This window comes from Aptenodytes forsteri, unplaced genomic scaffold, assembly GCF_000699145.1.
Source record: "Aptenodytes forsteri isolate BGI_AS27 unplaced genomic scaffold, ASM69914v1 Scaffold209, whole genome shotgun sequence".
Lineage (NCBI taxonomy): Eukaryota > Metazoa > Chordata > Aves > Sphenisciformes > Spheniscidae > Aptenodytes > Aptenodytes forsteri.
In genome coordinates this window covers 3409092-3427293 of record NW_008795034.1, presented here as the reverse complement: position 1 = coordinate 3427293, position 18202 = coordinate 3409092, and the positions used below count along the sequence as shown (strand labels likewise).

The 18202-nt window shown below is 39.7% G+C and overlaps 1 protein-coding gene across 5 annotated transcripts in view; it reads left to right on the top strand.

Moving 5' to 3' along the window:
- Window positions 1-15537, top strand: part of GTF2I (general transcription factor IIi) — a 78992-nt gene extending 63455 nt beyond the window's left edge. For 2 of the 5 annotated variants that reach the window (XM_019471310.1, XM_019471309.1), the window contains exons 24-34: window positions 859-924; window positions 1774-1957; window positions 2569-2621; window positions 3780-3890; window positions 4703-4786; window positions 5585-5768; window positions 6903-6931; window positions 8418-8519; window positions 9876-9914; window positions 12609-12683; window positions 14446-15537. In XM_019471310.1, coding sequence (XP_019326855.1) covers window positions 859-924; window positions 1774-1957; window positions 2569-2621; window positions 3780-3890; window positions 4703-4786; window positions 5585-5768; window positions 6903-6931; window positions 8418-8519; window positions 9876-9914; window positions 12609-12667 — 911 coding nt within the window. In that variant the 3' untranslated portion in view covers window positions 12668-12683; window positions 14446-15537. Of the gene's footprint in view, window positions 1-858; window positions 925-1773; window positions 1958-2568; window positions 2622-3779; window positions 3891-4702; window positions 4787-5584; window positions 5769-6902; window positions 6932-7195; window positions 8520-9875; window positions 9915-12608; window positions 12684-14445 lie in introns of those variants that run through there. The other 3 variants (XM_019471311.1, XR_002086143.1, XM_019471312.1) reach the window with 3 other exon arrangements.
- The last annotated feature ends 2665 nt before the right edge of the window (window positions 15538-18202 follow it).

Genomic DNA, 18202 nt, shown 5'->3' with positions numbered 1-18202 from the left:
GCCAGCTTTCCCCAGTTTATGTACTGAGCATGACGTCCCATGGTATGGAATGTCCCTCTGGCCAGTTTGGCTGTGCCCCCTCCCAGCTTCTTGTGCACCTGCAGCCTGCTCAGTCGGCAGAGCATGGGGAGCTGAAAAGTCCTTGGCTAGTGTAAGCATTACCTAGCAACAACTAAAACATCGGTGCCTTATCAACTTTGTTCTCCTCCTAAATCCAAAACACAGCACTGTACCAGCTGCTAGGAAGAAAATTAACTCTATCCCTGCCGAAACCAGGACAGTCTGCAACTTTCTTAAACTTTCAACTGAATTTTTAGTTCCGTAGACCAGCTACGGACCACTTACTGCAGCCGCAAGTAAACTGGTTTAGGAATTGCTGCTGGTTGCTGTCAGAAACAAAATGCCTAGCTAGGTGGACGTTTAATCTTACCCACTGAAGTTGAAATTATGATAGAGTTTATAGTTCTCAAGAGAGGCATGTGTTTCAGGGCTATGTCACTGAACATATGAAGAACTTTCTGCTGCTATTTTGGGTGCTGGTTCAGATGAGTAGTTTTCATGTTGCCTGATACTGTAAATTTGGATCACTCTTGGATTCATTTCAATTTTAATCGTCCTTGCTTTAGTTAGCAGTATTTTTCAAAACTTTAGGAAAATGAGGATTCACGTGATTATAGGTTTAGACTGCAGCAGAATGTTTCAGTGCCGTTTGCAGAATGGTAGCCATTTTGCGTATTTTACTGTCATAGTAAATCGGTTATCGAGCATAATAATTTATTAAACATTTATTAAAATATTCCTCAAGGACTGATTTATTGTGTGCATGTTGATTTAATTCTTCCAATTTCCTCCTGGCAGAGGCGTGGAATGCCAAAATTACTGACTTAAAGCAGAAAGTTGAAAACCTTTTTAATGAAAAATGTGGTAAGTTTATTGATTCTTTTTTTACTGAGATGTCTTTCCTATAAACATGCAGTTAGACGTATGATAGACATGTTCACATGTTTATCCCAAAGGTCCTGCAATCCCTGTGTACTCTAGACAATCTCATTTTTGAGTTCATTCTCGTGTAGGTTGCTTGCAATTCTGTGTCACACTTCCACTAGTTATTTTATTTGGGTTTGGAAATGGAGAAGTTGTGGTTGGATTACTACTTCTGTAATGACCCAGAGACATAGTGACTCCACATCCTGGCACATCATTTAAGTTTTCTTCGCTCTGCTTATGAACTTTGCATGACTTCAGCCTCTGCATGACTCAGTATGTTATGGATGGTATCTGGAGAGACGTGCTCCATCATATCCCAGCGCTTCTTCTAGTGCAGGCTGTTTGGAAGCTAATGACTTTTGGAAGTAATGACTTCTCATTACTCTTCTGAGTGCAGTTTTTGGAACAAGACCTGACTAATGTCACCTGCCCTTGGTGCTACTCTCTAGCAGAGGCAAAGACAGAGTACACTGCCTGTAACAAAGTGGAGTACAAACGGGATAGTCTTGTATGCAGACCAAGCCAGTGGCATGAGCTGTCTATAAATACTAATATTTTCAACTGCAAATTATGATCAGATTACTGCAACAGAACGAGTTATGTTTGAGACTGTTTATTTTCTTCCTGCCTACTCATAGCTGTCACCAAAAAAAAGCAAAGCCTGCTGGTTCCACCTAATCTAGTATGTATGTGCCAACTATTATATACCATTTATACCTGAGATTTTCCTTTTTATAGACACATCAGTTATCTAGCTGGTAGCTTATTTGCTCTGTTGCATTTCAGGGGAAGCGCTGGGGCTGACTGAACCAGTGAAGGTGCCGTTTGCGTTGTTTGAATCCTTCCCGGAGGTTTTCTACGTGGAAGGACTACCCGAGGGGGTGCCATTCCGCCGACCTTCTACTTTTGGAATTCCAAGACTAGAGAAGATCCTGAGAAACAAATCGAAGATAAAATTCATTATTAAAAAGTAAGACTCCCATATGTCTTTGATAATCTATTCTATGAGAATTGAAATCTAGACCAAAAAATGAAATTGTGTTGCCGAGTTGCTAAATTACTCTACAAAATACACACTGGAATATTTTTAGTAAATGAGGAAATGGTCAGAAAGCTCTTGCAGAGGTGGAGCAAGATACAGTAATCTCTTCTTGTTTTGAAAGACACTCACAACCTGTTTTTGGAGGAATAGCAAGTCCGGCTTTCTTAGCCCATTTCAGTTATCACATCACTGGTTTAGTTCCCACTGCGTGGAGCGCTTGTGGGTTACTCACAAAACTTGCCGGCAGTGTACTAAGAGCTGAGAAGTGGAGATTCATATATTGGGAGTTGTAAGAATTTATTTTTCTTGTCTAGAATAGGTTTAGATACCCATGTGCCAGTGTAGAAACAGTGGCAAGAGAAGTTGCGGAGCCTCTCAGCCATTGCATTCTTGGCTGTCTGTTTGGCTGAGGGTAATATAGCATTTACGATATCACTTAGTTCCTGTCTTTACTAAATTAATATTAGAAGATCTCATTTTCTTTAATGTTGATGAATGTACTTTTATTACGGTACATGAAATGTTCAATCTGTTTGCAGGCCTGAGATGTTTGAGGCGGCTGTTAAGGAAAGTTCTGCTAGAAGCCCCCAAAGTGAGTTTTGCAACTGCTTAACGTTCTAGATAAGTCTCTTTCAAGGACTAAATACAAATCAGGAGTGCTGCATGGGGTTAATGAGTTCCTGAAAGATTCATTCTACATTGTGGTTGGTTTGCTTGTTTGTTTTTAAGATGGGAAAAGCACTTTCCAGTTACAGTTTTAATACAGCTTTAGCAAGGGACTATTAAATTTTTTAAAGTTATTCACAATAATCATGCCTCTAATACATTCTTTACTACCTTTTATCAAAATGTAAGAAGCAACGTGTGATTCACAGAAGTAATTCAGGTCTAGAGATAAATTATTTGATCCTGATATGTAGGTCATCTACATGAGAAGTGCTCCACAGATAGGAGTGCAGATAGCCAGTAGAAAATTGTGTCGGGCAGATCACGGATTAAATGTTTTGAGTCATATTATTATCTGTTAGTATGGGTTGGCAAAACTCCACTGAGTTACTATGCTCTATGCTAGTTTGTGCTGCTGGACAGCGTGGCTTACAAATTAAGGGATTAAATGTTTTGAGTCATATTATTATCTGTTAGTATGGGTTGGCAAACTCCACTGAGGTTAGTTGAGCTATGCTAGTTTGTGCTGCTGGACAGCGTGCCAGTAGAAAATTGTGTCGGGCAGATCACGGATTAAATGTTTTGAGTCATATTATTATCTGTTAGTATGGGTTGGCAAAACTCCACTGAGTTAGTTGAGCTATGCTAGTTTTGTGCTGCTGGACAGCGTGGCTTACAAATCTAACTGTAAGGGATTTCTTTTGTGAATGCATGCAGTGAACATGTGGATCAGTAGGTGTTACTAAATTAACTGCAAGTACTATGATATTTCTGTTAATAAAAATACCCCAATACCTGTTCCACATACTCTTTTTTTTCCTTTTCTTAACAGTCTTTTTAGAAAATGGTAAAGATTAACAGTGTCTTTAATCTAGCCCTTTCTCCTCTTGGGTTGGAAAGACAGAGTAGTGTGTACCTTCAATAAGTATGTCTCACTGGAAGCTGAACCCATTTTGAAAATGGGACTGGGTCTGCTTTGAAAATTTTGCAAATATCTGTTATTTTGCAATATTTTCTTTATATATGACAGTCAAGATTTTGGGCTCTTTACAACTGTTTTTTAAATTAATTCTCTCACTTTTAGGAAAAAATAATTCATCCAATATAACCAATACAGCAAGCACCACAACAAACACAGTGGTGAACACAGCTGCAGGTGTTGAAGATCTTAACATCATTCAAGTAACTATACCAGGTGTGTATACTGTCAGGTTTCACATCATACTTTTTGCGTTATATTCCCCGTGACATTTGTTTAGTCTGATGAAGTTTTTTCCTACAGTCAAGTTGCTTCGCTGAAATATAAGTACAGTCAACAAAGAGCATAATTTAGCATTCTGTTTTTGCTGAGATGCTAAATATTTTCTAATGTTTTTTTGCTGAGATGTTAAATATTTTCTAATGCTCATGAATATCTATTCAGTGACGTCTCTAGAATATTCTTGGTCCAGCCCCTAGTTAAGACGTATGCACATTTTTCCCTTTTTTCTCATACAAAAGTTAAATACTGATTTGCAATTTTCTTGGCAACTTCAAGAGATCAGGACTCAGACTGAATTGAATAACCCTGCAGACTGAACTGCTTTGTCTTAACACTGATTACTACTTTCTCAGGCATCTATTACATTCATTAGAAACCGTGAGGAACGTTGCATGCTATGGCCATCTGTTGAATGTCGCTTTGCTTTTACCTTTCCCCACCATTTTACGTACTGTAAGAAAATAAAATATAATTTGTGGGTTTAGATTAAATTTACAAAATCACCTCTAGATAGTAAATCTAATGTTGGTTATGTAAATACTTTGAAGCTTCTCACAGATTTATTAACAACCATCTATTTTTGCGTATTTCTACAATTCTGTGTTACTGCTAAAACTAGGAACAAAGACGGGGGCTGTTTCGAAGCGTTCAGATATACCTGCTTTGAGTAAACATGCAACAATAAACAAGCTTCAGGGGAAAAAAAAGCTGCTTAATTCTGATGCTATTCGAACAATTTCTTCCAGATGATGAAAGTGAGCGACTGTCAAAAGTAGAGAAGGCCAGACAATTGAGAGAGCAAGTAAATGATCTTTTTAGCCGGAAATTTGGTAATTGATTCTTACTCCCCATTTTTACATAGGTGTGAATGCAATTAATGTTGTTCATATTGAAGTTACTGAATCATCACAGGGGATGATGTGTATGATTGCTAAAATGAACAAATTCGAGAATTGTATATGAATGCTGTGTTTTGACTTCAAAAAGAATCTTTTGTAAGTGATGTAGGTTGTTTGGTGTTTTAAACAAAAAATCCCAAGACTATAGATTGCTTTAAGTTCCGCCCCCTTCCTGTTTATTTCTGTGTAAACATGGATGAATTACTTATTTTGCTGGCAAACCGTGATTCTTCTTAGGGCTTCAGAGACCTCTTAATACTTGAGACTAGAATAATTTTTAAAATGCAACTTAACCTTTTTACTATGTATGGTTTTCTTTATTTCTGCTTTGTACGGCAACAATGACCTGAGTTTCTTTGTCTGAAATTCCTTCACTAGTGCTCTGTTGAATTGCTTTTCGTGCGCGTTGCAGGAAATGCTTTGTCTTCCTTCATGTAGCTGTTTCCTTAGATATCTTATATCTTTTTTAGTAAAAACAGAATCTGGGTCCTTTATATGGTGAGCTGTTAAGAGTTGAAGTTGTAACTAATGATCTCGTAGTAACATTCAAGAGTGTAATCCAAAACTTCTAACACTGTAATGGTTTAATTGTCAAGTGGATTTTCATAGTTTCAGATCTGATAAAAAGCTTGGGTTTGCATTTAGTTTCTTAATCGTCTGAGGACTTTTTCTTCAGCATGTAATCATAAATACATAGACTTGAACATAAACATGACCTCTCTCACTTAGGTGAAGCCATTGGTATGAATTTTCCTGTGAAAGTCCCGTACAGAAAAATCACTATCAACCCTGGCTGTGTGGTGGTGGATGGGATGCCTCCTGGCGTGGCATTTAAAGCTCCCAGTTATCTGGAAATCAGCTCGATGAGGAAGATTTTGGAATCAGCAGAGTTTATAAAATTTACTGTCATTCGGTATGTAGTTGCCATTGATTAGATTGTGCAGATGTTGTGAGGGCAGCCCTGTAGCTTGAATAAATTGAGATTCGAAAGAATAGAACTTGCAGTGCATCTTTGAATAGTGGAAGATGTTGGCTCTTTCGGAAACAGTATGTCAAGTCAAATGAAGCCCAAATGTTCATAGCATGAATGAAGATGGTAACTTTTTGGAGACATGTCCAATTTAGTATGACAAAGAGCATATTATTAATACTGCATATTACAGCAAGCTGTCTTTTGAGTTTAAATCTATTCATATTCTGTAACAGAGTCCTAAAGTGTTGTGGGCCTTGCTCTCCTATTTATCAGATCAAGCTTTGAGACAGGTCCAGAGCTTGTTGGCTCTTGACAGTAATTAGTATGTTTGTAGTAGTATTAATATTAATATTTTTAAGTATTTCAGTTGTGTTAAAATTCCTGAGCTAAGGTAAGCTCTTTGATAAATGGTTTTTTTCCTACAAAATGAGTTTATCTACAATATATAAAAATACAACATTGTCCAATTACAATATAAGTGAATTTTATTTGTATGTGTATGTTTGCATAGATGTATATACACAGACCCACATGTATATACAAATTATATTTGTAAGCATGAAGCTGAATAGATGAAACTTTGGAATCATACTCAGAAGGAGTTCAGGAATTGAAAATAAAAATTTATCAGTTTATGTAACTTCTCAAATCATAGACTGCTTCACAGGAGTCTAAAAGCTTCAATTTATCTTCAGATAGAGATAAATTTCTTAAATGTATTTTACTAAGGGGTCTGAATTCTCAACCCTTAATCATGAAGAGTTCTAACTGAAAGGACTTTTGCTTGATACATTTTATTTAATTGAGCTCTGAAGAAGAGGTGACTCCCTGTTAATTAGCTGTGACTGAGGGAAGGATTTAGATCTTTCTGTGTATGTTACTTTTCAAAATGCTAGTGAACAAACCACGGTGCCCAAGAGCTGCTATGATGGTTCCTTCTGTCTTGTTTGACTTTCTGTTCATTTTTTAGCCTGGCCTCTGTTACGAACCATTAGCTGAGGCCGCCTCGGGAGGGGGACCCCATGCAGTATATTTTAGAATCAGTAATTTTATTTTTTTTTTTTTCCCCCCCAGACCATTTCCAGGACTTGTGATTAACAATCGTAAGTATTTATGAAACACTGATGGCAAATGTATTTTTGTAACTTACCAAGATTTGTTTTCTTCATTCTGGCTTAGTAGCAGAGGCTCCACAGTGGTTAAGTTCTATGTATAACTCTCTTGTCTGTGTCTGTCTCATTTAAGATTTCCTGACTAAACATGCATGTGCAATTAACTCGAGAGCAGTGTGATAAATTTACGGAACAGTGTAAGATTAGCGTTAACTTTGATATGAAAATGCAAGATACTGATTTTGTATTTTTCAGCTGCAGAGTCCCAAAGAGATTTAGGACCCTGACTGAGCAACAGACTTACATGGGAGTGTCTACATTTTAGGTTCGGATCCATCGCAGTAGCAGTTAATAAGCAAGAACTTTCCAGTAGCTGCACCAACCGTGTTCCAGTGAAAAATTCTTCATTCTGCTGAAACTAATGGTTTAGAGAGGCAGAGTGTAATCACCTGAAGTGCCATGGCCAATTTGGCCATGTCAATGAAATCATTTGAGAGGAAGGAAAAAAAAAAGTCTTAGTATTTTCAGTTGCCTAAAATAATTGTGACCTGTTTTTTTTAGATCTTATTTAAGAGAAAAAACAAACTGCAAAACACTGTCATTACAGTGTCCCTTGTGTCACGTTCTTTCTGAGCTAATGTCAGATTAGAAATTTAGAGGCCAAATAACCTTCTGTTGTTTCTTTGGCCTTACCCAGCCTGAGCCTTAGCAACCCATCAGTCGTTCATCTGCATCCAGCCACCAGCATACTCGATGATCTTAAAGGTCTTTTCCAACCTAAATGATTCTATGATTCTGTATTCCAGCTAACATGCTGAGGTCTATGAACTGCAAGTACGAAGTGTTTTCGGGAAGGTATTGTAGTTGACCTGCTCACCAGTCGTAGGCACACCTTCTTAGGCGGGAAAGAGATCCCTTTGTAAGAGGGAACCTTCCAGGCAGATAAGTGTGTAATAGCATTTCCAGAGATTGAATTAGAAATGAAAGAATCTATTAAACTGTTGTCTATCCAGCATAACTTTCAGCATGTGTTGGGACTGAGGCTGGCTAATACGCTGAATAAAAACAACATAGATATCCAATCACCTTCCATCACTGGAGGAGCAGATTGGTCACTGAACGTGTGATTTTTATGCAGTATCCATGTCCATTAACAATGATCAAAATTATCTGATATTGATAGATACTGAGGTGAATGATTGAAAGGCTCTGAGCCTACTGCTTACGTAGGGATGATGCTTTATTCTTGTTCTGAAGAACGTGTGAGAACTTGCAAGGAAATTTTTGGTGCTTGCAGGCGAGATAGGGAATGTTTTTTCTGTAATAAAATACTGAACTGCAGCTCAATCACAAGTGTTAGTAACCTGTTCATGCGACAAGTTTCAGGATTTGCAGATTCAAGAAGTAAGATTGCCCTTGTGTTACATGTGGGACCATTTTCATTGTGAAGTTAAACAGTGATCATGTCTAATCTTAGAACTGATGGAAAAAGCTGAAGCAGAAGCACCGCCAACAGCACCAGCAGCAGCACCAGTACTACCAGGTGATGCAGAGCGTGACGCATGTCTTTGCAGAAGGGGTAGGGTATGGAGTTCTCGATCTTATTGACAGATGATATTAGTAGTCATGTCCTGGGTACGCGCTGCTCATGATGAGCCATTTTATTTTGACAGATGGTGTGTGATGGTGACTTTTATAGCTATTATATATTAATTTATTAATAGAAAGAGCCATTGCTTCCTTCAAGCTGTGTTATTGGCGTCTTCCTTGATTTGATTTTTGCAGATGATGAGTGAGCTGAAAAGAAGGATTGGTAGGGGCAATATATAAAGCCATTTCAGTATCCATTTATTGATGTCTGCTTAACTCAAAGTATGTGTGTGTCTGCACTGGATAGATGTTCAGCCAAGTGAAGTTTGCCTGTGTAACATGTAAGAACCTAGAAAGGGGCCTCGATGGAATTTCTGCCTGCTGCCCAGCTCTAACCCCTGCTAGGCTGGGTCTAGACTGCACGCACATCACCTATCTTAGTCTGAATGGAGAACTTAGCTTTATGCTATGAATAGCTAAAGTAAATGTAGTCGAGCAACTTCCTTTTGACTCAATATAGTTTCTAAATGTTCCCAGACGTTTTAAAAATGCGTATCCCAAGTTGGTGTAGTGCAGGGAAGACTTTTGCAATTGACTGAATAAACTGGTACTCAAAGAAACTGGGAAACTTAAGAGAAAATGTTCGATAAACGTTTTAAGAGTAAGGGACACTTGTATGGTGGAGATAATTATAAAGGAAACTACTGTCTCCTCCGTTTACATTTGGAGGTGATGGAAGGGAGGAAAACAGCTGCTGATGGTCAGTGAACTTGCTGTGGTCTGTCTGTCCTTAACTGACCTGCAGTGTTACAAAGGTTAAATGGCTTTCCCAACACCTGTCCACCTATAGTCCATCCACATAGATAATAGAAAAATCGTTATGGAATTCAAGCATACTTTTTGCCCTCTATTCTGCACCTTTCCACTCTCCCCCAAAACACACATACTCGCCATTGAAGACAATACTAACCAGAAGTGATGACTTTTTTTAAATACAGTTTTATATTTCAGCGGTTTGAGTAAAGCTCTTCCCAACTTGGTATATTCTGTGCAAGTGCATGTTATGTTCTGCTAGGACTAGGTCTGCCACAGTGAACCATACTCAGAAGAGAAAGTGTTAGGTAGTGTAATGTAATAAATGTTTGGGTACTTCTTATATTTTGCTGCAGACTCTAGAAAGTTACACGCATTTATCTCAAAGATATTTGAGTCTTATCATAAGAGAAAAAATGAGGTGCTTTTTTTCAGGGAAAACTTAATTTCCTTAATTTTTCTAAGATACTTATCTGATTCATATTGTTGAAACTATATTCATATTCATTTGACTGTATTTTTTTCATTTAAGAGCCAGCTGAACCAAGCCAAATAGAAGTATCTGTAGGAGGTAAGTGTTGTCTTCAAGTGATTATCAACAAATATTTTTAAGTAATTTTGAAAAAAGTTGCATCTTTTTTTTAAGGGAGACAGGTCAATCAAAACAAAAAAAGGGCTTTTATTGGTTCCCGGGACATTTTTTCATCTGTATTAATATCATGCTGCATCATGTGAAAAATATTCTGCAGCAAAAGTTATCATGCAAATAATTTTACGGAGTTTTATGAATTGTTGTTCTTGGTTGGTGAGTCATGACTATATATAGGCTTTGAGTGATTGCTCATATCTTGAGCGATGCATCTAGTTATTCAGCGCAGTAGTTTCCACAATTTATGCAAGTGAATGATTGCCATCATCAGGAAATTTGAATGCCATATTGGCCTGACTGTACTGTGTTGGGGAGGGGGGGAGTATTGTTGTTCTTCCAGAACTTAAGCTCTGAAAAACATCCAACTTTCCTACTGTCCAAGAATATACTTGAGTTGTATCTTTTTCAGATGTTGATATATGTGAGACCAAGGAGGCTGTAGATCTTCTACCCTCCCTGTGCTTTTGCATATGGTCTTGGAGCATTAGGAATACTGAATTGACCTGAGAATTGGGATGCTGGTGTCTGCTGTGTGCTCTGGTCCTGTAAACACTGCCTCTGCTAAAGCCCCAGCTTGTCAGCATGGCCTGGACAGCTGTGGCTGCCTCTGGCATGACTGGCGTAGGGGATCTGAAGTGCTGTGACAGTTTGGCAGGGTGCTGCCTTCGTGCCCTGAGAGGGGCTCTCTGATGTGTCAGTAGCAGCCTGACAGCAGCGTAGCCAACAGCACTGGGATGGAGGCTGCTGTGCATCAGCACTTGTTCTCTTAAAACTCTCAGCTTGAGTTCATTCCCTAATCCTGCTTTGGTTCCCCCAGAAGAGAAAGCAGCAAATCTCAGCATTCCCGTTCTTCTGTATCCTTTTCCATGGAAATGCCCTTTCCAGTCTCCATTGCTTCAGTTTTCCTGGCGTGTCACTGAACTCCGAGACAAGCCAACATGCCTAACCAGAACTACTGTTACAAACTCAGCTACGGGTTCGCTCAGTGTTATGAGTAGGTCTTTCTCAGAATATAGATCAATCCTGTTGCAACATTCAAGACAAGAAGAAAGCAAGTGCATTAGAGTCACAGAAGAGCTGAGCTGCAGATTTTAAGCTCACAGTTATTGAAAGCTGGAGCGTCAAATGTCTTTATGATACCACATTAGAGTCACAGAAGAGCTGAGCTGCAGATTTTAAGTTATTGAAAAGCTGGAGCGTCAAATGTCTTTATGATGCCAAAACTATGTGGGATCACTGAAATTGTTAGACGATAGAGTGCACGAGTTGTTCCTGAATACCCTCATGCAGAGGAGATCTAGCCATGGGCCTGCAAAGTGATTGTTTTGAAGAAGTAGACAAACGTGGTTTTGAATTTGTCATCCAAAACTGGATTCAGGCCCAGTAACCAGGGGAATGATTTTGAGAAAAGGCATGAAATTGCTAAAGAACTCAAAATCTCTTCGGAACTAGGCTGGAAGGTATAAAATGATCATGTGGTGAAATGGCTTGGCTTTGTAGTGATGAATTACCCTAGCCCCAAACCTTCCAAACAACTTCAGTGAAAAACCAATTTCCTTCCAACATCGTATTCTCTGTTTATAAAAAGAACAAAATCAGGTTCCAGGTCATATAGGCAGTGCTATACAGGCACGAGATTTCTTTGATTTACCTCCAAGCAGCCCTGTGAACAAGAAAAAGCAGATTTTGTAATGAAGTCTCCTGGAAATGAAAAAAAATCATATCAAAAGATGATGAATGCTTTAGCCAACAAGATAAAATTTCTTTATCTCTTTTTTTAAGCATATCATAATGCCTTTCTATGTGATACTGTGCACTGAAGAAGAAAAATTAGCTAGGGTCAAAATTTGTTTTGGACAGATTGAAATACACTAATGCAAAAGCCTGTATCAAGTTGAGAAGAGAAGCAGTCCTACAGACGGGAAAAAAAGCTGAAAAATAGTCAGCGCTGTGAAAGCGTTAATTTAGTAACTAACCCAGAAGGCATGACTTGAGCACAAGTAGGTTCAGGTGCTGTTAGCTAGCTTTGGAAGCCAGCATCTTAAAAAACGTGAAGTCGTGCCTGAAGTATTTGAAGTCATGGGCCACAGACTTAACCTGTGAGTGTTTGAGAGGCTTCAGCCCATACTGGGTATCTGATGAGGTGGAGGGAGGAAGGAATGGCGCTGGGGATTGACGAAGAGGAGGGAGGAGGACTGAAGAGCAGGATGCAGACCAAACCAGTGATAGATCGGACATTTTTTCACTGGTTATATGTTGTTTCCTTTTTTGGATTAAGTTTTTTTCTTGCCCAGTGAGTATTTCCGCTACATAAAAAGCATTTTAAAGTTTCATACGCTTCTAATACCAACTTTTATTTCTGTTCTTTAAAAAACTAGAATTCTCTAAGGTCCCAGGCTGCTTTACATTGAAGTGAATGTGCTAATTTCCGCAGAATCAGATTGTTGTGAATATGTTTTTATTTGTCGTTAGTAGTTTTAAAATAAATGAATGCTTTTCATATTATCATAATTTTTTACTTATAAGTAAAAAAGTACTTGTTATAAGTACAACAATAACAACAAAGATGGTTGAGAAGTTTCCTTTTCTCTTCATTCATTATTGCTTTTTCAACAGATACTACAGAAACAGAAGAAAATTCTCAAATAAAGCAAGAACCAGACCCAACGTGGTAGACCTCATCAATACTGGGTAAAAGAATTTAGTGTTTCTTGAAGTCAGCGCCTGTCAAGGAATAACATTTTTATATTTTGGGTGGGGAGAAGAGGGCTGAGATACAGGACTGAATGCCAGAAGGCGCCAGTCCTTTACTTGTGAATTCTTTTATTTGTCTCGGTTCTCACCTGTAAAATGTGGGATGTTTTCACTACCTTACCCAAACACAATGTAAAGCACACAGTGTTCAAATTTGTGAGGCAGGCAGTCCTAGGAAAATGTGGCCTATAAATAAAAATGGGTGATGGTAATTACATACCTCGGAGGCAGAGTAAATGAAAGCTTAGGGAATTAGTGTTTACGAAGAGCTCTGACATGGTTGTGTGAAAGAGCATTATTATTCTTGGTAAAGCCTATATGTTTCCAAATTGTAATTGAGCAGGAAAGCTCTTCACTGTGATTGCAGTATTGTCTAAGCTTGGGACGCTTGGTAAAGCTATTAGCTGTGATGACAAACCAACTTCCTTTAAAAGTTGGTTGTTTTTTTTCTTTTCCGTTAACTTTTATGAAGAGCTTAGTTTAATTTACAATGCAAAAATGCCTGAACCTTCCTCTTACGCTATTTTTAACGTCACTCGCTCCTAGAAATGACACTTTGGTGGAGGTGGAGAACAGTGCGAGCCATGTTACCACGACACCAAGTGTAAAAGGCTGATCCACGTGGCTTTGAGTCTCTATGCTTCATTCAGAGAAAATGGCAATTTTAAGCTATCACAGCTCTGTAGTACTTTTTCCCATTTCAGTTTTTTGATAATACTCCAAACCACATATTTTCCTCATTGTGTAGTGTTTGATACTTTAGAAATTTGATTTGATTGATATAAAGTTGGATGCATTTGTTTAGTATACTCGAGCTGTAACCTGTCTAGCCTTAGTAAGAAAAAGACATTTTATTCATCCCAGAGAAGAAAATGTCTGCGTACTGTTCCAGTTCTGAGGGCACAGACAGGCAAACGGCAAAACCAAGCTCTGGTTCTTCATTTCTGCCGGCCTGAGCAGCTGAGAGTGATAATGCGGTTTGCCCCTCACATGAAGCAGTGGCTGGGGGAGCCTGGAGCCTGCGGGTTTCACTCCTGGCACCGTCTGGCTTTTTGGAGACGAGGACAGCCTTGGCCGTGGCCCTCTGTCCGTGCAGCATAAACACAGCCTGGCACGTGGAGGGCTGCTGACGGCATCGGGATGAGGGACTGAAAGGACAAATCCAGAAATGATTTGGTAGAAACTGGCAGAGACTGACATACCAGCATAACTGTCGGTGCCCTGAGAATTCTAAGTACAGCAGTAGTCTTCCTTATAAATTGGTGAAGTCTGCTTTGGAAATACTTGTCATAAAACTGAAGACGGCAGGAGAAAATATGCTGAAGGAAAACCTTTGGTTTGTCGTGGGAAGCACTTCACCTAGTGGAGGTGTAAAAAGCCATCTCACTTGTCCCTTAAAGGTCACGGGAAACTTTGTCTGAGCAATGGCTGCACTGTTTGGTTCTGCAGTGGTTTGGATTTTTGAGTGCTTTAGGCCATCCACTGAATTTATACTAAAGCAAGTATTTGATCTAAATTCTTACAGAGACCACTCAAGCACACATCTAATCTCACATTTCTTGAGAGCAATATTCAGCTTCTGCATGCCTTCTGAATCGAGGCCTAAAGAACTCGAAAAGGCAACGCAAACTACTCATATTTGTAATGAGATAGAGAGCTGCAATGAAACTAACTCGCTTTTGTAATTTTTCTTATCTAGTCAGAAGCATCCAGTTCTGAGAAGAGCCTGCCGGGACTGTCTTGAGCTGTGTAATATAACTGTATAAGAGAAGTACCTTCTATACAAACCCTTTTTGTACTTTTAGATAGAAATGTCTACTTTTTCAGCAGTTCTGTGAATTGACTTAAAGCAAAGAGTGACTGTAGATTTGGAATGGCTGGTTTTACTTTGGAATATATTATAAGGACTAAATTTGATGCAGCAGCGCCGGGGAGATGACAGGGATTAAAACCAACAGGGACTTAACAGAGGCTATCTACATTTCCCAATAAAGCTGAATTTCACCGCACCTGAATGCATCTCAGCTTTTGTAATGAAGAAAAATTCCTGCAAGTAGTTCAGTTTGTTGGTTTTACTTTGGGGAAAAAAAAAAATCATTAATTTTTGGTTCTTACTCCTTTAATGGCTGATTGGACACTAGTATCTGTATATTTGAACTAATTTTTCCTATTATATCTATCACAATTCATATGTTTTTCATAAATAAAAGATAAACTGGTTCACTTGACGGTTACTACGCATTAATGAGATGGACTGTGAAATGGTCAGTATTTCAGTGTGTGGATTAGGAACCAATTTAAATTAAACCCTGTTACAGTTTGTTCCATTAATTCAAAGTAGTAAGTGCATGTTTTATCAGAATATCACATGGCTTATATATGATGGGTCTGGTCTTGCAGTCCTAACGTAGGCAAAACTCGCATGGGCCTGTGTGAGAGCTTTTCTCCTGAAGGCTGTGGGGGATGCCCTTCTCTTCATCTAGAACTAGTTATGGAAACGTATGCTACAAGACGCTGCGAGTCCTACTGTGTCAAAAGTTAAGTCCCCTGTAGTCCTGGTTACGCCCCACATCATGTAAGAGACTCATGTACGCATTTTTTTTTTAAGTTTCACAAACCGTAAGAGATGTAAAGTTCTGGCTATATGATAATCTCTATAGAGAAGATGCAGATTATTGTAAAGGTTTCTCTTTTATTGGCATGAGTTTGGGATGACTGCATTACGCACAAATGATAAACCTTATTCCCTGATTAAGAAATAAAGACCTTTCTGATGGTTTTCCTGACTGTCCATGCAGTATACGTTTGCATATCTTACAACAAATCAAGTTCTAGCGGTAATTCTCCAGGCAGGTGGAACGTGCCGTAGCGTAGTTATTCATTCCAGCGAAGGAAGTAAGTTCCAGTCATGCCTTTCAGACAGAAATCCAGCTCCGGGTGGGTGAGGTTGTTGTATCCTCAAGGAAAATTGAAGCCTTAAATTCAATTGGGTACAGTGTCTATTCCCTGGGAGCAACCTGAAATTCAGCAGATTAATTCAGAGCAGCACGTGCTCTGTCGTTCTGGAGGCAAGGGAGAGCTGTAGGACGTGTGCTTGCGTTTTCACAATTGCTCCGTGCAGGTCTAGGTGCTCCCTCTTAAATATTCGGACCTTGCGCTGTTGATGTCAGTAGGAGCAGGGTTAGCTCCGTGCCGAGTCATTTTGAAAACGCTCGTCCCGGTTGTACCTTCCAGCTCTCCAGATGGGAACCGGTGGTAACCGATGCAGTGCTGCCTCCCTGCCTCGGCAAACGGCCCCTATCTCAGTCCCATGGGAACGAGCCCGTTGACTTAACTTACCTGTTAACTCTCAGCCGTATGGGTACTGCCCCAAATTATAACCGCTGACGTGTTTCACTGCTGATTACTTTAATAGACGTGCTCAGTTAACGTACCTCCATAAATAGGTTGTTATCAGGGTGACGGCCAGTTTCGCGATTGCTGCTAGAAATGTTTAGAATGGGGAAATGAGTTAATGTAGCTTTCCCCTGGTCTTCAGCTGGCTCTCGACTTCCCCTTTTGAAAAAGCAGAAGGATGGTCCATCCCTTCTTCACTCACAGCAGTCTTTAGGAGGCACTTTTTGCACAGCTGCCTGCGCAGCAAGGCTATATATTGCTGATGGAGTGATTAGTGCTCACTCAAAATGAGGACGAGGCATCATAGCGAAAAAACTGTGAAAATAAGTAATTCCAGGCTACTGCCTTGTCAAGTATGTAACAGCAGAGTGTGGACGTCCTGCAACTTCACGTGCAGGAGCTGAAAAAAAAAAAAAAAAGAAGTGAAAACTGATGCAGTGGTTTTACTGGAAGGACTGGAGTCCTTACGTGACGCTGGGAGTTAGGGCGGTGGTATGCATTAGTGTCCGTCCCGCTGCTGGGCTTGCAGTAATGCTGATGGGTACGTCAGCATTCAACACTGAAGTCTCTTTTTGGTCTCAGACATTTTGAGTTATATCCAGTAGAGAGAAATTAGACTGACAAAATACTTGCACCAATATTTATACCTTCCAAATATCAATTTTATATTAAAAAAAAATATCTATCTCTATATATAGTCCTAACAGGTAGCAGACTTTTAAGATGTTGACCGTGTATGAAAATCTCACTCATTTCCAAACTAGTAATACATGAGGTGTGTCACTCTTCGGGTGTTGAGTGATAATGCCCTAAAAAGCCTTGGCTGTACTAATAAACAAGTGAATAAAGAAAATTGCAACAACTGACCAGAGCTCTGAATATTTTTTGTTCCAGCAGAGCAGCTTTGTGGTGATGAAGTAGCAGGCAAGTATTTATTCCCCATGTTTTACTGAACTTTAAAGCCCGTCCTGTGCCTTGGGCTGGCGCCTTTCTCTTAAATAGGAATTTTGGACCCAAGCAGTGTAGGATCCGGGGTGTCCGTGGTGGAGCTGGCTGTTCCTCGGGTACGGCACCCTGGCTTTTCTCGCAGCGGTAACCACTAGATGTCAGATGAGGCCCAGCACCTCTGTCGTGCAGCTGCTGGCCTGTGTTTTCCCTTGGGATTTGAAGTTTTCCACATACAAAACTCGAACCCTTTCTCCTTCGTTGCTTTTCGTATCTGTCCTGTCGGCGACGGACTGCTAAGGAAGAGGGCAGACTTCCATTTTTGTCATTTTGCAACAGCTATTGGAGCACGTAGTACTGTTCACACACAGCAATTTGCCATCAGTGACATAAGCAAGGCCTCCCTTGGCTCTGGATTGAATCAAGCTTAAATTTAAACTACCGAAAAATCAAAAATTACATTTTGAACAAAATTAGGGTGGCATTCTTTTCTTCAGCTTTTCATTTCTAGGAGGTTTTGGTCCTAGTTTTGGGTGGAGCACTACAGAAAAGAGGATAGTCCATTCGCCTAAGAAACTCTAAACCTCCAGCGCTTCGTCTTCAATAACCTTGATTGAAATCTGTTGCCTTAAGTCCCGTACCTGCTGTTCTCACTCCAAAGCAGTGGTGCGCTGCTGCAAAGCACTGCTACCGACTCTCCATCTTGGGGCCGGTGGAAGTTCATCTCACTCAAAAATCAGGTCCTGCATTCAGATGCCAGCCTTGTTTCCCAAATAATGAATCAGCTCATGAACTCGGCTTGTTTATCAGATGGGTCATTACTCCTCCAAGAATTTTCTTCTAAAATTATGCTTCTTGCCACCTAGTAACTATGGGACAGCTGGTAGAAACACTAAGCAGTGTATCATACTGAGTTACACGTTGGGTCTCACTATAGAATCATTAAGGTTGGAAGAGACCTCTAAGATCATCGAATTCAACCATCGACCCAACACCCCCATGCCCACTAAGCCATGTCCCTAAGTGCCTCATCTACTCGTCTTTTAAATACCTCCAGGGATGGGGACTCCACCACTTCCCTGGGCAGCCTGTTCCAATGTTTCACCACTCTTTCA